The 25326-nt window shown below is 36.2% G+C and overlaps 1 protein-coding gene across 2 annotated transcripts in view; it reads left to right on the top strand.

The window, feature by feature from the left end:
- Tnks (tankyrase) overlaps positions 1–19568 on the top strand; it is a 637218-nt gene extending 617650 nt beyond the window's left edge. For both annotated transcript variants that reach the window (XM_090377953.1, XM_090377952.1), the window contains exon 28: positions 19100–19568. In XM_090377953.1, coding sequence (XP_090234079.1) covers positions 19100–19143 — 44 coding nt within the window. In that variant the 3' untranslated portion in view covers positions 19144–19568. The remainder of the gene's footprint in view (positions 1–19099) is intronic.
- Positions 19569–25326: the final 5758 nt, after the last annotated feature.

Genomic DNA, 25326 nt, shown 5'->3' with positions numbered 1-25326 from the left:
TCAGTAAAGGGTGAACAGAAAGTGGACATGGAAGAGCCCAAATGGATTAACAACTAATGAAATTGACTTCATCTTCACTAACAGAAGATATATTGTGAACGATGCTACTGTCCTAAACAAGGTAAATGTTGGAAGTGATCACATATTGCTAAGATGCACACTTGATATAGATGTAAGAAAAGAAAAAAACTGACTCGAATAAATAATATGAAGGTCTTTGAGATAACAGAAGAGGAGAAAAAGCAGTATGTACTGGAACTTAACAAGTTTGAGCTTCTGCAAACTGCTCAGGACCAAGATATTGACAAGTAATATATAACAACTTTCTGAAAGTGATAAAACCCAAGAAACCTATAGGTAAAAAGAAATCCAAAGAAGAAAAAATTAGTCAAGAAACACTTATCGTTATGAACCGAAGGCGACAAATGAAGAGCAAGATAAACACTGACGAGGACAAAATTGAGTATACTGAAAGATGATACTATCTGAAGAATAGTGATGGTCTACTTATAAATAGCAGAAAAGGCATAATTCAAATAGCAGAAAACTACTATAAAGTATTATATAAGGAGCAAGAGAATGATGCCAGCAGTGGGGAAGATGGATTACAAATTAGCAACACATACAACATACCTGATATCCTTGCCGATGAGGTAGAACATGCGTTGAAGAAAATGAAGAATCAGAAAGCCCAGGTGAAGATGAAGTTACCGTAGAGTTGTTAAAATTAGGAGGAAGAGGCATGACACAAACTGGCAAGGCTCTTCATGTTAAGAAAGGTGTGATGCTTAAGGAGTGGAATAATGCAATCGTAATTTTACTGCATAAGAAAAAAGATAAATGAGAAATTGGAAATTATAGGCCAATTAGCTTGTTGTCCCACATCTACAAGTTGTTCACAAGGGTCATTACTAACAGATTAGAAAGAATACTTGATGAGAATTAACCGAAACAAGCTGACTTTAGGGCGGGATTCTCAATTACGGATAACCTTCAAATAATATCACAGCTAATGGAGAAAGCAAATGAATATAAAACGCCATTATACCTGGCAGTTGTGAATTATGAAAAGATATTTGACTCCATACAGCATAAGGAAATGTTTTGGGAACTGGAAAGACAAGGCACAGACATCCTACACATTATGATTTTGAAGAAAATATATGAGAACACTACCTCGTTTATTAGACTAGGCAAACACAGTAGCAAATTTAAAATTGAGAAAGGATTTCGACAAGGAGACACAATACAGCAGGCCCTCGTTATAATGCGGTTGGCTTTACGCTGATTCGCTATAACGCTGTTCTTATATTATAACCCATATCTGACTATAACGCTGTCACAAATCACTATAACGCTTTTTTACAGATTGCATATTTAATGAAATCGTTTCATTTGATGAAGTCGATAGCTTGAAAATGAATAGCAAAACAGCATTAAAACATTTCCCACACTGACTTGAGAACTTGAGAATTTTCCCACGCTTAGTGAAATTTTATCACACGATAATTTAATTGCAGTACAGTGACTTGTTACGTAGTTCGGAGATCAACATTTTTAAAAATTATCAACTATATTGCTTGTAATATTTGCGTTATATTCATTTATCCGAAGTCTAGTCATCACTCAGTAGAGTATTAGACATCGTGCGGAGCGGACAGTTTACTGGAACATTGCATCATAATTAATGCAACCAACGCAGTTACATTTTTGAAGAGTTAATAATGGCAGATAAGAATGAAAAAGCAACAAGGTCTGGATGCATTACGAAGACTATAAACGTAAGAAGAAGACTGAATTTGAAAATTAAATTAGACGTTTTGAAGTGAATCGATTCCGATCAATGACAAGCGGATGTGTGCCATAATTTAGGACTGGCAAGTTTTAACTGTAAGAACACTTATAATAAATAAACAATTATTTTAGCAGCATGAAAGACAGCTGTTCCACTGCAAGCAACTAGGGCTAGGCCGGCTATTAGGGTTGAAATGGAGAGACCTACTAATTTTATTGAAGATAATATCCAATGCAGAATTCAGTTAAGTTAAATATTATATAAAAAAAAAGAGAGAGAGAGAGATTAGCCTATATGATGATCGGAAGAAAACTTACCTTAAAAAGAAAAAAAAAAAAAAAAAAAAAAATGTAGAACCATTTAAAACTACTAAGGGCTGGTTGAATAGATCCAGGGAGAAGCCGCAAGTGCAGATCAAGGAGCCGAAACTTCCAAAAAAATAACTTGTTAAAATTATTGAAGAGGGGTATTATGTGTTATACTTCTGAAGTTTTTAACATAGATGAAGCAGGACTTTCTTGGAAACGAATTCCAAAAAGAAGTTTCATATTGAAAGAAAAAGAAAAAAACATAACACGTTTCAAAGAGGCAAAGGATCAGTTGACTTTATTGTTGGTTGGTAATGCTGCGGGGGATTTAAAAGTTTACCAGGAAGAGGGCCAAAGTACAGCCCAAAATCGACACATTTTTCATGATTAAACTCATCAATTAAATTCATGATTTTAATTGGAATTTTAAGTTTAATTTTGATATGTAAGTAGTTACCACATAATTATATATGTATGTAATGCAGAATATTTTATATGTACAAATATTTGAATATTAAATATTTTGACTGACATTTGTGCATCTTTTCACTACCGTTTATTATTGATTAGAAAATATCTATGGCACCGACCACAGCTCACAAATACATATGTTCCCTTATGGGAATGCAACACTCACTTTGCGCTCTGTTTTTCTGGAACGAATTATCAGCGTTAAGCGGGGGTCACCTGTATCTCAGAAGATTCAACTGGTCACAGAAAGGAGTCAATGTGAATGGAGAGTACTGAAACAATTTACAATTTGCAGAGACATTGTGATCATAAGCCACGATCCCGAAGAATTACAGGAAAATATTATTAATCAGTTATGCAAAGTTAGTAAAGATTTCGGACTGGAGATGAATATGGTTAAAACAAAAGTAATGATGAACAAATATGCCACAGAAAGGATTAATCATTGAAGGAGTAGAAATTGAAAAGGTGATTTATATATTTATCTTGGACAAGTCATTAACTGTAATAATGATGAATGGCTGGAAGTCAAGAGAAGAATAAATTTCAGATGGATATCATCCAGGAAATATAGTCACATACCAAGGAGAAATATCCCAATTTGTCTGAAATGTAAAATAATGAACCAGTGTATACTCCCCACCATGACTTATGGAAATGAAACTTGGGCAGTCACCAAAAGAATGGAACAAATTATATTAGGAATCAGACTTTGGATTAGAAGAGAAACACATGGATTAGGCAGCAAACTCAAATAAAAGGACATTCTTATCAAACTAAAGAACTGAAATGGACTTTGGTAGAACACGTAGCTCAAAGACATGATGGCAGATGGACTAAGAAAATAACAGATTGGTACCCAAGAGGAGCTAAAAGAAAACTTGGAATACAACAATGGAGATAGACAGATGAAATTCAAGAGTTCGTGGGCAGTAAATGAATGGCCATTGCACAAAGGAACTGGAAAGTTGCTGTAGAGGCTTTCATCCTGAAGTGGATTTAAAATGGCTGATGATGATGTCAGTACACTTTAGCTGCTGCCAGAATGGAGGAATATGCAGTCAAAAATCTTAATGACACTGATTGCATACTAACTGTTATATCATGCTCATTATAACTGTTATCTCATTATATCATGCTGTAATACACTACACTATAAGGGTAACATAGCAAAAGTAATCACAGTTTCCACCAACTAGAAGAATAGATCACTGAGTTCCACTTCAAAGTACTTAAAACATCATCGCTTCCTAGATGGATAATCGCTACAAGTACCTGTTGCTCCATGACTAGCACAAGGAAAATTAAAGCCTGTTAGCCAGTCTTTCCAACATTTTATGTAATCTGTCACAAGTTATTAGTATTATTAGAATGATGTAAGGAAGCAATTTTATACAATATCACCATTAAAAAAATATATATATATAAATATTATCCACTTTATTTTCATATTTCTATCCTTAAATTTATGTTTCATTTTGAGTTTAAATTTATGCTCTTTACATGAGTCATCTGAAAAAGAGTAATGATATCATCAGCATTTAATTTACTCACTCCATCTTAGACATTTTAATCATGTCTCACTGCAGTAGCTAGTTTCCAAATGCTATAGTTTGCAGAAATCAAGTCTTTCTTGGGAGAGAGAGTACCCTTTTGTGCTTCTTTAAAGAGGACAATCTTATTACTCTCTTCAACACCCATTCCAATAGATCGACATCCTTCCTAAAATCAAGCCTCCGGATCTGTAGTGTTGAACTCAATATGTGGCTTAACCTTTGCCTACAACAGGGTAATTACTTCCTTGACCTTGTTGGAAAAATCCTTATATATCATTGACAGAACTGTATGAATTGTCATAGCAGCCTATCCTGCACTGCTTATAAATTCAAGTCAGACCATACAGTTATCACCAGGTTCATCATTCTCTACTAACAAGTCTGGCACCACTCAAATGGTATGTTATTCTGGAATTACGCTACCCAAATGGAATACTTTACATTTATCAATGTTAAACCTAAATTGTCATTTTTCAATACATTTCCTCAATTCATACAAGTCCTATTGGGTTAGCATACCTTGATTACTGTTGTTTGCTATCTTTGTATCATTAGAAAACTTAGCATATTAAATTTGATATGCCCACATCGGTATTGTCAGTAAATATTAAAAACGTTAAGAAGCCTTAACACTGACCCTGAGGGGCCTTGCCCATAACATTATTTCATGAAGAGCAGTAACTTGCCCACAATTTGTGCACATATCACTGCTGTGATATGTCCACAAAGTCTTTCACGTTGAACAATATAAAAACTTTACTGAAATCTAAGTGTATGATGCCAAGATTATTCTTTGCATTCATTTCCTTTGTAACAATCTCGTATTAACTAATTAGATTGGTCAGACATACCCTCCCTTTAATAAATCCATGTTGCGATTGCCTTATGGCTCCATTCCTTTGAGGAAGATCTTGTTTTACTACTTTAACTAGGCACCTCCGTAGCCAGGTGGGAAGGAGCATCAGTGCATAGCACACGCTTCTTGATTAGACCAGAGTTCGAGCCCATCACCACCAAATACGGAGGATGCAGAAAGGTCAGAGAATGACCACCGCATATCCCGGAGCAATATGGTCTTAGTTGCTAATGCTCCTAAAAACCAAATAATAAACAACAAACTTCTTTAACTATTGATTCCATTATTTTCCTTGGTAAAGGAGTGAAACTTAAAAGTATGTTGTTATCACCATTTGAATTACCTTTTATGAATAAGAGAAACATTTTGCACATCTTCAATCAATGACTTCCCCTAAATCCAGGCACCCTTATTATAACTGGAAGTTTGATTTCGTCTTTTGCTACTCATATTACTTTTAATATAATTGGATAGACTGTATCAGCCACTTATTCCCCTTTTCTAAAAATTTCTTCATGAATGAAAAATATTTATTCTTTTTGGCAACCTATACAGGATCAAAGTTATTTTAATTTTTATTTCTGTTAAATTTATTATCATTGAGGAGGAGAAGTTCCATGTTTCCACATGTTTCCCTCATATATACAGCATCTCTGAGGGAACTGATATTATACAATAGATAACAACCTTTGAACTCAATTTGGGTGAATCAATAAAAATTTATTATTGTTAAGAGTTATATTTTTAACTTACATTCAGTGATCACTGAATTGTGACCACCCCATCCATAAAGGACTAAACCACATATCTCATAGTATGAAAAGCCAAACAGCCTCATACGCTAGAGCATTGGAAATTTGCATCTGGTTGCGCAAGTCAAAGTGATAAAGTAGCAGTTGTGGGACATGGTAAAGATATCGTGGAGTTTCAAAAGAGCATGATCGTGGGGAAGATCATGTGTCAGGTGCTTCCATATCGGAAATGGCACGTCTTGTTGGTTGCTCATGGCCCACTGTGTTAAGGTGTACAAAGAATAGTGTCGAATGGGTCAGACCACATTCCACCGACAGAACTGTATAGGATTATGCAAGGTGGATGTTTGTGATGAATGAAGTTGTACAGGCTCAATGGCAACTCATCTTGTGCAACAGTTGATGTTGCAATACAATATGGGGAATTCAAGAACAATATCCAAAATGACAATGTGCTGCACACTCAGATGTATGGGGTTCCACAGCAGGACAACCCAAGAGACACCCTCTCCTCACTGCTCATCACTGACGATGGCAAATTCTGTGGTGTTAACAATATGCTGGTTGAACACTAGAAGACTGAAAACAAGTGTGCTGGTCAGATGAGTCTAAATACCTGGTATAACACATCCATAGACTTGTGTTGCTTTTGTGCGTGGCACAAGCAACACAAGTCCATGGACCCATCATGCATGGTGCCCACGTAGGCAGGTAACAGTGGTTGCATAATATGGGGCATGTTTTGTTGGCAAGAACTTTTGCTTTCGTAAAGGTGACTACGGTGGTCTGAGACAGTATTTAAATTCTATACAGTGGGACCAACTGATGATGTTACCAACAGCAAATTCAAAATGGGAAGCATTCAAAGAATTAATCTTGAAAGCTACTGGGCTTTTCACACCAACTAAGAAATATTGTTCAAGATTTAGGCTTAAATGGATGTCAGATGAACTAATTAGACATGTGGCAGAGAAGAAAAATGCATGGGATACATATAAATCACACAGGAGGTAGTCAGGCAAAGGCATATTACGAGAAATCTTTGGCAAAGGATGCAAAGAAAAACAGCAAAGCGTTCTTTACTTATGTAAACTCTAGAAGGAAGTGATGAATCAGATTGGTCCACTTGATATTGATGGTTCAACTGTTGATGATCCTGCTCAGCTAGCTAACAATCTAAATGAATATTTTGCATCTACATTCACACATAACGAGTTATTCGGGGAGGGGAATGCCAGAGGTGTATTAAACTCTAGCAGTAAGCTAAATAATCTTGTAATAACTGAGATTAAAGAGGAGGAGAAATTGTTGAAGATAAACATAAGAAAGGCACCTGGGATGGATGGAATCTATCCAGTTATATTAAAGGAGGCAGCAAAGGAAGTAAGCAAACACTTAGCCATAATTATGAGAGTTTTCCTGTACTCAGGGGAAGTACCCATGGACTGGAGATGTGCAAATGTCACCCCAATCCACAAAGGAGGATCAAAGGGGGAGACAGGTAATACAGACCTGTTAGTTTAACTTCTGTTCCAGGGAAATTAATGGAGGCACTGGTTAAAGAAGCGTTGCAGTATCATCTAGAGAAGACTACAGTTATAGCTCGGACACAGCATGGGTTTGTTAAGGGGAAGTCTTGTCTGGCCAATTTTTTTTTTTTTTTTTTATGTGAACCCCAAACACGAGAGGTATTAGAACCTATAGTACTTAGTACCGTGCTTGGGTTGGAGGTTGAGAAGATGAAAGAAGATATTTGTTGACATTGGACTTGAACTTCTGTAGATTGTAATTTTCAAGAAATACATATGAAGGTTGTTCCAGAAAACGGCAGTTGAATGAATAAATGAGAAAGATGAAAAGTTGGTTCTGTGGGTTTGAAGTTGGACAGTAAATGGATGTTGGCTGGTGGCGGCACGTGTTCAGACTGTTTTGAAAGAGAGAGCTGGAATTATAGAAGCCAATTCAAAAGAACAGTGCCCATGGAAGTATCTGTAGAAGAGGCATGCAGCAGAAACAGTGTGTCTATGAGAAAGCCAGTGGAGAGACTCTGTTAGAGACGAATCATTAATTAATCTAACTGCCCTCTTCTGAATGGAATCAAGAAGCCTGAGAGGTTTTGGGGGCACCACCCCAAATGTGGGAACAATATTCCATGGCAGGGCGGATTTGCGATTTATACAGAGTGAGTAGCTGTTTGGAAGAAAAGTAACGGCAAGAGCGAAAGAGAAAACCAAGTTTTTTAGATGCAGAGGAAGCAATATTTGTAATGTGCTTGTGCCAAGAGAGATTAGAAGTCGGTAATCCCCAAAAGAGATATATCATTTTGCCTAGAAATTGGAGTGTCACTAAAGATAAGCATAGGATCAGAAGAATCCTTTTTGCGAGATATAAGACAAGACTGAGTTTTAGAAGGGTTGAAATCAACTAAGTTGTCTTTGCCCCACTGGAGAATTACCTGAAGATCGGCATTTAAGGAATTGGTAGCAGATTTTCGAGAAGTTGAAGCTGATTGAGCAGGACAAGGTTTTTCAGAATGGAAAGTTAAATGCAATGTGCTCTCATCGACAAAACTATGGATAGGATTTCCAGTCAATGGAAGAAGGTCATTGATATACAAGAGGAAAAGAGTGGGGGAAAGAACTGAACCTTGGGGGACACCGGCATTAGCGGAGCAGTTAGAAGACAGAGAGCCATCTACCATCACCCTCAGTGAGCGATCAGAGAGAAAACTGGATAAACAATTACTAAAAACAGTTGGCAAACCATAAGATGGAAGCTTGTTTAGAAGACCTTTATGCCAAACACGATCAAAAGCCTTTGAGATGTCAAGAGCAACTACTTGTGTTTCACTGAACCTTTCCATTGAATTAGTCCATAAATGGGTAACATAAGCCAGAATATCACCAGTGGATCGACACTGTCGGAATCCATACTGGCGATCGTTGATCAGACGGAAGGTTTCTAGGTAGTTTAAGAGTTGGCAGTTAATTGATTTCTCCATTACTTTAGAAAGAGTAGAAGTAATTGCAATGGGACGATAATTGGATGGGAGAGATTTGTCGCCCTTTTTAGGAACTGGCTGGATATGAGCAAATTTCCAAGCAGAAGGAAAAACACCTTTGGAATAAGAAAGTGAAAAAAGGCGGAAAAGAATAGGAGTATGTTCAGGAGCACAGGTTTTGAGAACAAGTGCAGAAATACCATCGGGACCTGGAGCTTGCTTAGCATCAAGATTCATCAAAATCCTTCTGATATCCTTTTGACGGAAGACCACAGGAGGCATTGAATGGAGCATGTTGGGAATGGTGGGAGGTGTTTTACCAAGATCATTAATACATGAGCTGGAAGAAAAATGGGATGCTAGCAGGTCAGCTTTATCCTTGGCTGAAGTGACAACAGAACCATCTGGTTTGGCCAGAGGTGGGAGCAGAGATGGGCAAAAATTGCGGCCAATAGCTTTGGTAAGAGACCAGAATGCTCGGCTACCATTAGGGCAAGAAGCAAGTTTTCTATTCTTAGCCTGTTATTAATCAGTCCAAACTTTAGTTTGGACTGATTAATAACTGCTTTACAATTGTTGCAAGCTTTGGTGTAGGCAGAAAATGAAACTGAAGAATTAGAAACAAGCCAATTACGATATGCAACATTCTTCTCTTGGACAGCCTTAGCACATTTATTGGAAAACCAAGGTTTAGATAAAGGACGAGATTTTAAAGTGGAGTGTGGAATAAAGGATTCCATTCCTGCAAGAATAATTTCACTGACACGACCTGATCAAACGTTGACATCAGAACTTTTGAAACAGTAATCCCGAAACAGTAAACTTTTGAAACAGTAAAATGTCACCCCAATCCACAAAGGAGGATCAAAGGGAGACACAGGTAATTTCAGACCTGTTAGTTTAACTTCTGTTCCAGGGAAATTAATGGAGGCACTGGTTAAAGAAGCATTGCAGGATCATCTATAGAAGACTTCAGTTATAGCTCGGACACAGCATGGGTTTGTTAAGGGGAAGTCTTGTCTGGCCAATTTGATTGGATACTATGATGTAGTCACAAAGGAACTGGATGCAAAGAATAACTTTGATATCATATATTTGGATCTTAGAAAGGCCTTTGATACTGCTGCACAAATTGGAGTAATGTGGCATTGAAGGCAAATTGCTGCTATGGATAAAGGGATGGTTGAGTGGGTGAAGACAGAGTGGTAATCAACGGAACTGCTTTTCGAGGACTAATGTTATTAGTAGAGTCCCTCAGGGTTCAGTGTTTGGTCCATTGTTGTTTTCTGTATTTATAAATGATATTGATGATGGTATTTCAGGCTTAATGTCCAAGTTTGCAGACAATACTAAGGTTGGCGGGTTTGTTAATGACACTAATGACAGTACACTGCTGCAACAGGATCTAGAAAAGTTGAGCAGATGGGCTGAGAGAGGTGGCAAATGAAGTTTAACATTGACAAATGTAAAGTACTACTTATGGGAAGCAGTAACCTCAGAGTAACGTATCAACTGTGTTGTACTACACTAACTGTGGTAGAGAAAGAAAATCACCTGGGGGTAATTGTGCAGGCAGATATGAAGTTTTCTGAGCAGTGCAGATGGTTTGCAAGAGTAGCTCATGGTGTATTGTCAGTGATATACAGGAATTTTTCTAGCAGGGATAAGGAGGTGATTATCCCCTTGTATAAGGCAATGGTCAAGCCACACCTTGAATACTGTATACAAGTCTGGAGGCCTCATTTTAAGAAGAATGTAGAGCTATTGGAGCTAGTACAGAGAAGGGCAACAAGATTAGTCAATGGAACAAAGGGTTGCTCTTATGAAGAAAGATTTAAGTTTTTGCAAATTACAGTGTCTGGAGACTAGACACCTGCGAGGTGATCTGATTGAGGTGTATAAAGCCTTGAATGGTTTTAGCATGCTCAATGCTGATGGGATTCTTCCTCTTGGCACCTCCATAGCCAGGTTGGAAGGAGCAGCAGTGTGTAGCACACGCTTCTTGATTAGACTGGGGTTCGAGCCCGTCACCACCAAATACGGAGGATACGGAAAGGTCAGGGAATGACCACCGCATATCCCAGAGCAATATGGCCTTAGTTGCTAATGCTCCCAAAATACCAAATAACAAACAAATAACTTCCTCTTGCTCAGAATAATCGCCTGAGAGGGCATAAATTCAAATTGAGGAAACCGGTTGTAGAAAATATGTGCGGAAGTTTGTCTTTAGCCAGCGGGTGGCTGATTGCTGGAACAAACTTCCATCTACTTCTGTTGTAGAAGTTGATAGCTTAAATAAATTCAAGGCAGAACTTGAAAAACGTTTGGAGCGACTAGATGGGTGAAATAATTGGTGAAACCAAAAGATAGATATACACTCAGTGATCACAGAATAATTAGCTAATGCTAATTATTCTGTGATCACTGAGTGTATATCTTTCTTTTGTCAATAAATCCCCTTAATTTATTGACAAAAGGTAGATCCCTGATGTTGAGAAGAGCTGTGATTAAATGATATATGCTTCTGTCGTTAAGGGGAAGTTCCATCCTTTAATCTGGAAATGGTCTTCCAGAACCATGCAATGCCAAAAAAGTAGTAGTAGTAGTGGCACATGATGCAAGAAAGCAAGTGTAGGAGCTTATGCAGTATCAGCCAAAAAAAAAAAAAAAAAAAATCACACCATTCCATCCAAATGCCTGTCCAGTTCCTCCTTAAATTTATTTAACCTATCAACTTCCACAACGACAGATGGAAGTTTGTTCCAGCAATTAACCACCCGCTGGCTAAAGGCAAATTTCCGCACATCTATTCTACATCTGTCCTTCCTTAATTTGAACTTATGTCCCCGTAGGTTCGTAATCTGAACAAGTGGAAGGATCCCATCAGAATTCAGCATGCTCAACCCATTCAAGGCCTTATAGACCTCAATCAGATCACCGCGCAGGTGCCTAGTCTCCAGCCACTGCAATTTGCAGAACTTAAGCCTCTCTTGGTAAGAAAATCCCTTCATTCCCCTCACCAATCGTGTTGCTCTTCTCTGTACATGCTCAAGCAAATCTACATCCTTTCTAAAATGAGGCCTCCAGACCTGTACGCAGTACTCAAGGCGTGGCCTGACCATTGCCTTATACAGAGGGACAATCACCTCCTTTTCCCTGCTAGCAAAATTCCTATATATCATTGACAAAACCCCATGACCTGCCCTAGCAGCCTGTCTGCATTGCTCAGAAAACTTCATATCTGACTGCACAATTACTCCCAGGCCTTTTTCATTTTCTACCACCTTAAGTGTAGTACCACACAGTTGGTACGTTTCTCTGGGGTTACTTCTACCCATATGCAGTACTTTGCATTTGTCAAGGTTGAACTTCAGTTGCCACTTCTTAGCCCATCTGCCCAAATTATCTAGATCCTGTTGCAGTAGCACACTGCCATTACTGTCATTAACAACCCTGCCAACCTTTGTGTCATCTGCAAACTTCGACATTAAGCCTGATATACCTTCATCAATATCATTGATAAATACACAAAACAACAGTGGACCCAACACCGAACCCTGTGGGACTCCACTAATAACATTAGTCCACGAAGAGCAGCACCCATTGATTACCACCCTCTGTCTTCTCCCACTTAACCATCCTTTTATCCATTGTAGCAACTTACCCTTAATACCATTCTGCTCCAATTTGTACAGTAGTCTTCCATGCGCAACAGTGTCAAAAGCTTTCCTGAAATCCAAGTATATGATATCAAAATTATTTTTTGCATCCAGTTGTGACCACATCATAATAACCAATCAAATTTGTCAGACAAGACTTTCCCTTAACAAACCCATGCTGTGTTTGAATTATTGCTGCAGTCTTGTCTAGATGATCCTGCAATGCATCTTTAACCAGTGACTCCATTATTTTACCCGGAACAGAAGTTAAACTAACTGGTCTGTAATTACTCGTGTCACCCTTCGATCCACCTTTGTGAATTGGGGACACATTTGCACATCTCCAGTCCGTGGGAACCTCCCCTGAGTCCAAGGATGCTCTCATAATTATGGCTAAGGGTTTGCTTAGTTGCTTTGCCGCCTCCTTTAAAATAACTGGATAGATCCCATCCACCCCAGGTGCCTTTCTTATGTTTAACTTCAACAATTTCTCCTCCACTTTGCTCTCAGTTATTACAAAATCATTAAGCACACTGCTACAATTTGATAACCTTCTTCCATTTTCAAACTGTAATAATTCCTCAAGTTTTCACATAAAGACTTATTCAGCAGAAAAAGCTAAAAACTAAGCTTGAGAGATGTTTAGAAGATGCGTAATCCCATAAACCTTTAGACTTGCATATGCCAAAGAGCACTATGTTTGATATCAGAGCCAAAAGGAATTAAGGATTTGTCCTCTGTTGTGCAGTCTGCTAGCACTGAAGCAGTCTGAAATATAAGTTGTTATATCCCTGCAACATCATCTTACTCTTCATAGTGATATGACATTGTGGAGTGTGTTACAAGCTTTATCAGCAGTAAGATATTCAACCCACTTGGTCCTCTAGTTTAGCAGATGATGAATTCTCTTTATGAACTTGAATTTGACATCTGATTCTGCTGGATTTTTAGCCACATTGGCATTTGGAGAAATGATTTGGCTGATACTGCAGCCATATCATTTCTCCTCAATTGACTTGTCACTCTCCTATACAAGCTGCAAGCAAATAATATGCAACACACTAAATTCCCATTGTGCAAAATTTGTGGCATGGACAGACTACTAACAAATCATACCAGATAGATTAAGCCTGTAATTAAAAAAAAAAAAAAAAAAATGATCATTCTAGTCTATACAGGAATGATAAAGAGGAAATGGTTCATGCTTCCGTCATATGACATTGTCATCTTATACATTCATTTCTGTTGAGGGATGATAACCCCTCCTGTGCTAATTCTGGGACACCATGTGAACTATCCAATATATTTTTGTGCCAAATTTCTTAGTACTTGATATTATTTTTTGCCACTTTTAGCCATCTGACTTAGTTTTATACATGCTTTTAAATTTTCTCAGACAATGACCATGTGTCAGCTGTTTTTACAGATATTAATTTACCGTATAATATTGGTGTAGATACACCATAGTTTAACCTTAAATTTCAGCTACGTATGTAGTGTAAAAGGCATCATTTTAATTGTATCTCATATTGTGGGTGCCTTCACAATGATAGCTGGTATTGCACTACTTCAAATAAATAACGCTTCTCTAGCAGAGAAAGACTACTGTTATTTATTTTCAGTGGATACCACCACCCAGACGATCGTTTCGAAGCTAGTTGGCTTTGTAATCATGAGTGGGCAGGTATCCTGGTACCTGCCAACTCACTGATGACGAAGTCATCCACTGAAAATAAATAACAATAGTCGACTAGAGAAGCTTTATTTATTTGAAATAGTGCAATACCAGCTATCTCATTGTGAAGGCACCCACAATATGAGATACAATTAAAACGATGCCTTTACACTACATACGTGGTTCAAATTTATGGGTAAACTATGGTGTGTCTATACCGATATTATATAGTTAATTATCTAAACCCATAAGAAATTATGCCTTGTGCATTACGTCTTCTAATACATTATGAGATGTTAATTTGTACGGTTATATATAATTTTGAGCATTTATTTTTTGATGATGTAACCTCTTAAATCTTTAAGGAGTTAACTATAATTTTTATTTTTTATACTTTTTATGGCATGGTCTTGGTGCAATATAGCCTTAGTCGCAGCTGTGCCAGTAAACAAACAGACTGAAACTGGGCATGTTCTGGTTACATAGTGGGAGCCGTTTTCAAAAGCTGCTAACTAGATTAGCAGCTTTTGAAAATATCTCTTTTTTATTTAAATAATTACTTAATTATTATTATTGGTTTTTGTTATCATTTTGTTACAAATAGTAATGGCACCTCTGTAGCCAGGTGGGAAGGAGCAGCAGTGCGTAGCACACGCTTCTTGATTAGACCGGAGTTCGAGCCCGTAACCACCAAATATGGAGGATGCGGAAAGGTCAGGGAATGACCACCACATATCCTGGAGCAATATGGCCTTAGTTGCTAATGCTCCTAAAAACCAAATAACAAACAACAACAATAACAACAAATAGTAATGCAATTCTTATTTGCTTTGGAATATCCTGGGAATGGTGCAACATTATTTTTTATACTTGCATATCTCTTGGTTTAGTGTCGTATCTTTAATTTAAATATTAACCCCGGGGGCTCACATCTGGTGAGTATGGGCTTGGCACACCCAGGGTCCTGAGCTGGATATCATCATTCTTCTCTTTCTTGGTGATTCCCTTCTACTTTTGACTCTCTCTCGCAGGGTTACTCAGGAACTTTTTTTTTCCTGGTGCAGCGTAAGCCTCAGGCTTCCTTGCATCATATGGATATTAATAATAATAATAATAAGCTAAAATCATGTCTCAAATTAAAGAGCTCAAAATAGTGGGAATGCTCTGGCCTCTAAGTCGGGGAACTGCTTAGAGCAATTCTCCCACCAGTCATAGTTTTATTGTCAGTACTTGCAACATGTGTTTTGGAAGCATCTGTAGTGGGAGAAAATACAGCCAAAGGATTGTATCATGTCCCGTTGTGTGTTTTCAATGCAGAGAGTGTGTGCAAATTCAACATTTCTGATAGACATAATTGAGAATTCAAAGAACAGGGTTTGATGCTCTCAAAGGAATTAAAACAAGCCTCAGCTCAGCATTTGAGCCTCTGCTTATGTAACAGTGAAATCCCCAATGGCAGAAAACTGGTCCCACGAGAAGTAGCTATTGTTGGTATTGCTGTTGTCAGGGGAACGGGAAAGAGATATTATGCAATGGGACCAGTGTATTTGTGCTAGTGGCTAAAGTTAATGATATTCAGGGCTGCAGTAACCCTCTGTTCGAGTGTGCAATGAACATGGGCAGCCGAAATGGCGTAGAATCTAAGCATAATTTGAATAAAGAAATTCTTGTCACAGTAAACTTTTTAAAAATGATTAGATAGTGAACCTGTAACTTTGTTGATTCTTCATTCATATATTAATAGTTGTTGAGAGCCCATTTACAGTATTTCCTTGTTTAACGATAGGGATGCATTCGTTGAGACAATTGGATCAAATTTAGGGGAATTACTCGTTCGTACCTAGTCGCCACCAACTAAAAACTTTTGTTCAGTTACGTTATAGCGAGTATCATTTACAGAGGTTAGCCAGGTGGGCAGGAGCAGCAGTGCGTAGCACACGTTTCTTGATTAGACCGTGGTTCGAGCCCATGACCACCAAATACGGAGAATGCGGAAAGGTCAGGGAATGACCACTGCATAGCCTCAGAGCAATATGGCCTTAGTTGCTAATGCTCCTAAAAATCCAAAATAACAACAACAAAAAAAAATTTACAGAGGTTAATGAACTGAAATTTAGCATTTAATAGTTTTATGATAAAGTGCAGTGTATTACATAAGAATATTAAAAAATAAATGTAATAAATATTATCAGCATTAAGTTTATTATAAATTATATATTTAATTCCACAGGAGAAGGGTTAAGTGCTTTTAAATAAGTTTAATGAATTAGGCCTTGATATTATTTATATACGATATGCGTGGGCAAGGTTATGACAACAGAGTTAACATGAGGGGCAAATATAATGGTTTGCAAAGAAAAATTTTAAATATCAACCCCCATGCTTTTTTTGTACCCTGCACTGCACGTAGTCTCAACTTGGTGGTTAATGATGCTTCCAAAATTAATTTTGAATCAGTAGATTTTTTTAACTCCGTTCAAGATTTGTTTATATTTTTTTCTTCATCCATGCGACGTTGGGACATTTTGAAAAAACATGTTTCGAAATTACTTTTAAAACCAGTAAGCGATACAAGATGGGAAAGTCGTATAGATGCAATAAGGCCATTAAGACAAGAAATTGGCAAAATTTATGATGCCCTTTTAGAAATAATGGAAGATAAGAATAAAGATATTATATCATTACACCAATCAAAATGTTTAGCCTCTAAATTAAAATCATTTAAATTTATATGTTCAATAGTAATTTGGCAAGAAATATTAAATAATTTGAATGCAGTATGTAAAACAATGCAAAATCCAAAATTGAATATAAATTCTTGGCTTGATCAATTAAATAAAGAGAGGTTTAATTTATTAAGAACACATAGTGATGATTTCAATTTTTTATATGACATACATAATTTAAATCATGTAACCAATCAAGAAATTCTAGTGTTGTAAAGATTTGCAAAATGAATTAACAGACGATATCGAGAACAAAAAGAATATCGATGCCATTGACATGACCGACAAATTAAAAGTACTTAAAAATATTCCAAAACCAGATTTGAGAGTAACAGAAGTATTAGAGTATATTTTTGAAAACAATTTATGCACCACTTTACCAAACGTAGTGGTTGCTCTAAGAATACTTCTTACATTGCCAGTGAGTGTAGCTACTGGGAAAGATCATATTCCAAATTAAAAGTAATTAAAAATTATATTCGTAGTACAATGTCCCAAGACAGATTGGATGATTTAGCACTAGTCTCGATAGAACACGACTTAGCTGGAAGTTTAGATATGCACGATGTGATAAAAAAAAATTTCAGAACTGAAAGCCCGAAAAGTTCAATTTGTTTAATATCTAGTCATTTTATTTCAATTTATTTTATAAGTTAAATATGTAATAACACATGAATTAAACTTTATACATGTAATTATGTTTAGTTATAAATAAAGGTTATTATTAATATCTGTTTTCTTAATTTTTTTTTCAAACAAAGTGATATTATTTAAAACATATCAAATTTCAATAAAATTTATTGCACAAAGCCGTCTTAATTTTATATTACCTTTTCATGTTCAAATATGTGTAGCACGAATAAAGCGTGATAAGGAATTAAAATAAAAATGTAAATATCATTTATAAATTCTAATATCAATAAAATATTATTACAAAAAAAATTTTATTTGGGGGGAGGGATTACAACGTTCCGGGGCGGCATATTTTTCCTTTGAACACGGACGGCCATTATGTGCGCAACCCTGATGATGTTGTAGAACAGTTGTCTTTTATGGACATGAAACAGAAATATGATAAATAATAAATGTATTATATTGTGCATGTTTGAAATTTCACACACTTAAGTCTTTTAAACTGTAAAATGGAAGAGGCTGAGAGACTAAAGTTTCTGTTTTGTCTGAATTTTTTTTTTGCAATTTTCAAACAGAATTATTATTATATGTTTTAAAAATTTTAATTAATTTTTAAAACTTTTAAAGTACATACAATATACACTGCAATCCATTAAGAAAAGATGAAATTTTGGCACTGTTTAAGCAGAATTCAAAAACGCCCAAAACATTTTACAGAAATTTAAAAAGAAAGGACTATTAGTGACCTGCCATATTTCTGCTGAATTTTAGACACCACTAATGCTGAGTTAACCAACTTAACATATGCCTCGAATCAACCTCAGGTTGTGTTATTCAAATGTTAACGTTCTGTGTTGGTATGCATATACTGCATATGACCCTAAGAAAATATCAAATGAGTAGTGGTGTAGCTACCATGTAGGCAGGCAAGGCAATTGCCTCCGGGGCCCTAAAGGGCCCGGACCCAGGGGCAATTGCCTTGCCTGCCTACATGACGTCTTTGGCTGTCTCCTGTTTTTGCAATTTTCATTAAGTAGGGGCCCGAACATGTTCTTTGCCTCCAGGCCCAAAAAAGGGTAGCTACACTACTGCAACTGAAGTTAGCATATTTGTTACTGAGAGTGCTGCTGTGTCACAAACCTATATATCCTGCTCTGTGACTTCATCAGGAGACATGATGAGGCTTCCAGTGCTGCAGTCAGACTTGATGTGCACAGTATTGTTTTCATTGGGATCAAAAGGAATAAAGCTGTTTGCACCACTCTCCTAAAAACCTGAATTTCTGGTTGCTGACTCTCTATGACTGATAAACATTTCTTAAGAAAATTAATCTGAATAAATGAATATTTAAATTTTTACTGTATCAGTATCAGTAGGTCCTTGTGCTAGTTGCCAATGGCCAGTTATATGATATGCCAATCCAGCCTATCAAGTATATATTATGGCTGGATAAATACAGAATTATCCACCTGTAAATGGAATATATAGGATGTATAATCCATCCTCTTTTATTAGTGTTACTGTTCTAATTTTTTCTATAATGTAGTATATGCTCCTATAAACAAAAGTACTGGGCAGTAAAAAGTTAGTTTATTCTCAGTTGGTATTTCACTGAAATTCTCTGCATTTATCAAATAACTATGATTTATGGTTTTCTTACTTTTTAGGCATATCCCGAATACCTCCTAAGTTATCAGATTCTCAAGCCTGATGTAGAATGTCCTATAAGTGGAAATTCATGATGATTGCCTTCCTCCACAATGTGGATATTGTGGGATATCTTTCCATGCTGTTTCTGTAGACTAATAAAAACTCCTCATATACATGAATAACTTTAAATGAACAACAAAGAATTATTGCCACATATGAAACAAGATTGTAGCATTAATGTACATGTGGCAAATGCTGTGCACCGAGGTGGACATCAAGGACCATTCTCTGGCCAAAGATTTTTTTTTTCTTCTTTCTTTCTTTTTATCATGTGATAGTGATCATTGGTTGCATCTCCCTGTGATTTTCATAAATACACTTCCTTCTGAACTCAGCAGTGGATCTAGCTCAACATTTTATTCTGTGACTGCACTCATTTAAAGAAAATAAGGCTAATGCTTTTTGCCATTGTGTGAACACAAAAATGGAATGGACAAAAAAAATAAATAAATAAACAAAAGAAAAGTATTTATTTTGAACAGTTCAGATATGTAATTACTGTGAATTATGTTTATTTTACTCTTTAGAAGTCATGCTATATTTTGAAATATATAACTTCAGATAACCATGTATACATGTACATTATATTTTACAAAAATATTTGTAAAATATAATATTATGACATGTTCATTCCAATAATTTGATCAATTTAGAAAATTATAAATCAGGTATGTTATATGAAGCAGTGTTTTACTTTTTCTTTTAATAGGTCTGTTGAAAACTTATAGAACTGTACTTTAATGAATTATAATTCAGGTTTTCATTATTTTTAGATAATATATTAGCTTAATGGAAACTTTTATTAAAATATTTATTTATTAAATTAATGGCACCCTACAAGTGAAAACAGTTTTATAAGAAATTATATTTAAAAATAATACTGTCAACTCAAATAACAATGAATTTAGAACTCTTAGGAAATTAATATAAAATACAGTAATTAACAATTTTGATACCATGGATTTTGTTTACTGTTTAAGAAGTGTGTGTGTGTGTGTGTGTGTGTGTGTGTGTGTGTGTGTGTGTGTGTGTGTGTGTGTGCACGCCACATGCACACCAGCCTGTACAAGTATATATGTACATATATAAATAAGTAATTTTCTTTTTGTGAATCATTATTTATGTACAGAGAAAAAAATAAGCAAATAAAATGTCCACTAAAAATAACCTATTCTCTATTTAAAATGTAGCCTGCTTGTGGCATAGACCTAAATTGTTTATTGTATTTTTACAGAAACAGTTAATGGATGTAGTTTTAATTTTGTATATTGCATTTCATATTGTTGTAAAGTATGCAGTCTGTTAGTGTACAGACTCAGAAGAAAATATATGAATAATTTAGATATAAGCAACAGTTTTTGTTACAAAATGAATTATTGTAATCTAATAATTGTTAATGCATGTTTGTATTTTTAATCTAAAATATTTTGCTGAAATAATGTATATGTTTTGATCTACTCCACTGTGATATTTATATACATTATCATTTGAATTCTTTTCATTTATACATCACTTTTTTTTTTCTTTTTTTTTTTTCTTTTTTTGTATGGTGTTGATATTTATAGCTTCTGTGCAGACACCATATTTCAGAATCATCAGAGATTTACAAAAATGCAAAAGCTGGAACAAAAAAATAGAAATTGTGTTATGTTTTGGTTGTTATTGGAGTGATAACTTTTTACTGCCATGCATTTTTGAAGAATAATATGCATGAGACATCACTTATTCATTTTCTTCTACTGCTAACATAGTGCATTTTCTCATGATGTAGTTTTCTGAATAAAATTTCTTTTGTTTGTTATTTAATTGATGCTTAATTGATTGAATTTAAATACATGGTTAAATGTTTTCCTCTATTGGGCGCCTCCGTAGCCAGGTGGGAAGGAGCAGCAGTGTGTAGCACACGCTTCTTGATTAGACCAGGGTTCTAGCCCGTCACCACCAAATACAGAAAGGTCAGGGAATGACCACCGCATATCCCGGAGCAATGTGGCCTTAGTTGCCAATGCTCCAAATAAAAAACAACAACAAATGATATGTTTTCCTCTGAAAATTGCCTCATATGCAACTAGTTGCGTATTGTGTAAATAATGCCTTTTGAGACTATTATAACAATTATACTTCCTACAATCTAATTTAAAACTCAAGCCCTGTAATTTAAATTTATGATCCCAAGTTCCAGAATTTTTATAACAGTGAGAATTCATTTTACTAACCCCTCTCAGAGCCTTGTAAACTTCAATCAGGTCGCCTCTGAGGTACCTGGTTGCCAAGCTCTGTAGCCCACACAATCGGAGTATTTCCGCATACAGTCATCCTTCTGCTGATCTCACAATTCAAGTTAGATATCTTTTGACCCTTTCAAGCCAGAGCCTTGTAAACTTCAATCAGGTCGCCTCTGAGGTGCCTGGTTGCCAAGCTCTGCAGCCCACATAATCAGAGTATTTCCGCATACGGTCATCCTTCTGCTGATCTCACAATTCAAGTTGGATATCTTTTGACCCTTTCAAGAAGCTCAGTATCTTCTTTAAGGTGAGATCTTCATACTAGAATACAGTATTCCAAATGTGGTCTTACAATTGCCTTATACAGTGGGATTATGGTATGACCTCCCTATCTCTACAGGATAATGTTCGATAAATCATTGACGGGAACGCCATGGGCTTTCCTTGCTGCCTGTTTACACTATTCAGTAAACTTCATATCTGCTCATATTGTAACTTCCAGATCCCTTTCCTCCTCCAATGTTTTTAATTCAACCCTACCAAGTGTATAATTTATTTGTGGGTTGTTATTCTCCAAGTACGAGAACCTTGCATTTAGCAGCATTAAAACATAGCTGCCACTTCTTCTATCTTTGAAGTATATTCAGGTCATCCTGAAGGAGTACTGCTTGGCACTGATCATTAACGACTCTGCCAATCTTTACGTCATCTGCAAATTTTGACATCACGCCTTCTGTCCTTTCGATGTCATTTATGAAAATGAGAAACAACACTAGTTGAACTGATCCTTGAGGAACCCCACATTACTCCAATCTGAAGAATATCCACTAGTCACAACCCTCTGTATTCTGCCCTGCAGCCACCCAGCAATCCATCTTAGAATCTTACCAGTAATCCCAACATTTTCAAGCTTATATAGTAATTTGACTTGGTCCTTCTCATGAGAGGGACCGAGTCAAATGCTTTGCTAAAATCCAAATAAACTATATTGAAATTATTCCCTAAATTCAGCTCATGACTAACTGTCAAAATAGCCTACTAAGTTAGTTAAGCATGATTTTCCCTTAACAGAGCCTTGTTGTGTGTCCTTCAGAATGCCTTATCTATCAAAACGTTCCTGGATAACACACTTAATCACTTCCTCTAAGATAGATTTTTCCTACCACTGAAGTCAGACTAACCAGTCTGTAGTTACCAACTCTGCTCTAGAACTGATTTTATATATTGGCAATATGTTGGCACTTCTCCAATCCAAAAGAATCACTTTGAGTTCAAAGATGCCCTCATGACTAACCTCAATGGTTCATTACACTCCCTCATGCTCTCCCTTAAAACTACAGGGTATACGCCAACTCCAGTAGACTTACTTGTTTTTATGCTCAAAAGTTTTTCTAATAAACAAAGGTGGCAGCAATCATAGTGTACTGACATTGAATTTACTTAATCACGTAACCAGTACTGTCAATGGCAAGGGAAGGGCTTTTAATCTCATGAAGGTAACCAGTGGTCTCAGACAGTTTAAATTCTGTGCAGCAGGACCAACTGATGAAGCTACCAACAGGAAATTCTAAATGGCAATCATTCAGGGATGTAATTGTAGAAGCTAATAGGCTTTTTATACAGTTAAGATATACTGTTCAAAGCTAAGACCCAAATGGATGTCAGATGTACAGATGAGACTCACGGCAGAGAAGAATGTATGGGATGCATATAAATTATCAAGTGACACAGGCCTCCTACAATAAATATAAACTAGTCTGCAATTAAGTCACAAAGGAAGTTAGGCAAGCTAGGACAGATTACAAGAAGTCTCTGGAAAACAGTGCAAAGATAAACAGGAAAGCCTTCTTTATTTATGTCAACACTAGAAGGGCAGAAGGCAACAAATCACGTTGGTCCACTGGATGTGAATGATTTAACTGCTGATAAACCTGCTCAGGCTGCTGACAAACTGAATAGGTATTTTGAATCTACATGCACATAAATTTTTTTAGGGGTGGGAATTCCAAAAGTGTATTAAATGTAACTGGGAGTAAAATGATTTTGTGATAAATTAGAGGAAAGTAGAAGAGAAATTGGTGGTAAATGTAAAAATAGCACTTGTGGTGGATGGGAAATATCCAATTATATTAAGGGAGGCATCAAAAAAGGTTATAAAATCTTTAGCCATAATTATGACAGTTCCTGATTTTGATAGGTCCATATGGACTAGAGATGTGCTGATGTATCCCCAATTCATAAGGGGAACAAAGGGTTGCATAAGTAATAGGACCTGTTAGTTCATCTTATATTCAAAATAATGGAGTCACTGGTTAAAAAAAAAGCAATGCAGTACCATATACACAGGAATACATATATACTGCAGTTACAGCATGGATTTAAGGTGCAGTCTTGTCTGATCAATATGATTGGATACTATAACTCAACAATAAAGGGAATGGATGTATAAAATGATTTTCACATCATATACTTGGGTTTCGGAAAAGCTTTTGATACAATTGAAAATAAGACTGCTGTACAAATTGGAGCAGGTTAAACACATTAAGGGAAATAACTGCTATGGATAAAGGGATGGTTCAGTGGGAGAAGACAAGGTTGTTATCAATGGGTACTGCTTGTCTTGGACAAACATTAATGATATTCTTGAAGGCAAACCAGGCCTAATGTATAAGTTTGTAGATGATATTAAGGTTGACAGGGAGGTTAATGACAGTAATTAGGGTATGCAACTGCAATAAGATCTATATAAATTAGACCAGTGTTTCTCGACCTTTTCGTTGCTTTGACACACATTTAAAGATGCTAAAATTTTGCTGCACACTACACTCTACTATATTCATATACAGGCATACCTCGGTTAACGTTACCTCTGATAACGAAGCTTCGATATAACGAAGTCGGCAATTTCAAGCCCCATTTAACATTAAAAAAATATATATTCCAGTTTAATCACCTGAAATCTAAATAAACTGAAGAAATTACGGAAACCTTTGGGGCTTCTCGTGGTTGGTTCGAGAAATTTAAAAAACGGGCCAGGATTCATAGTGTAAAATTAACAGGAGAAGCTGCAAATAAGTTTCCAAAAAAACTAAAGGAAATAATTGAACGTGAAAATTTTCCAAATTTGGTGTTCAATGTTGACGAAAGCGGTTTGTTCTGGAAACGGCTACCAACAAAAAGCTTCATATCTATTGAAGAAAAATCAGCTGCTGGGTTCAAAGCAGCCAAAGACCGTTTAACGTTACTCTTTGGATCAAATGCCTCTGGTGATTATAAATTAAAATTGTTATTAGTTTACCATTCAGAAAATCCGAGGGCGTTAAAAGGTAACATAAAAATGAATTCACCTGTAATATGGAAAGCAAATAGAAAAGCGTGGGTTACCAAGGAGTTATTTACTGATTGGTTTGTTAACCACTTTTGTCCTGAAGTAAAACGGTATTGTCAAAAAAACAACTTTGAAGAAAAAGCTCTTTTGTTGTTAGACAATGCTCCGGGACATCCTACTGATCTTAACACGTTGCATTCCTGTCAAAGTTGTGTTTCTTCCAGCAAACACAACTTCCCTGATTCAACCATTGGATCAGGGAGAAAAAGCATCATTTAAAGCTTATTATCTGCGTCGAACATTAAGCAGTTTAACTGAACTAGAGGATAAAGAGGAAATGACAGTTAAAACCTTTTGGAAAAACTACACCATTAAAAACGCAATTGAAAACATTGATAGTTCTTGGAAAGAAGTCACTAAGAAATGCTTAAATGGAGTTTGGCGCAAAATATGGCCAGAAGTTGTGCTAGAAGAAGAAAATAACATCCAAGAAATTGGAAATGAAGTTATCCAGATGGCTCAATCAATAGGTTTCGAAAATGTCAATGAAGAGGATGTTAGAAATTTATTGAATGCAGAAGATAATGGTTTTTCAGTGGAAGATTTAGAAAACCTTGTTAGCAATGAAGAC

The sequence above is a fragment of the Mastigoproctus giganteus genome, chromosome 7 (genome assembly GCF_048544385.1).
Source record: "Mastigoproctus giganteus isolate SK-2022 chromosome 7, ASM4854438v1, whole genome shotgun sequence".
Classification (NCBI taxonomy): domain Eukaryota; kingdom Metazoa; phylum Arthropoda; class Arachnida; order Uropygi; family Thelyphonidae; genus Mastigoproctus; species Mastigoproctus giganteus.
This window is presented reverse-complemented; position numbering and strand designations above follow the sequence as displayed.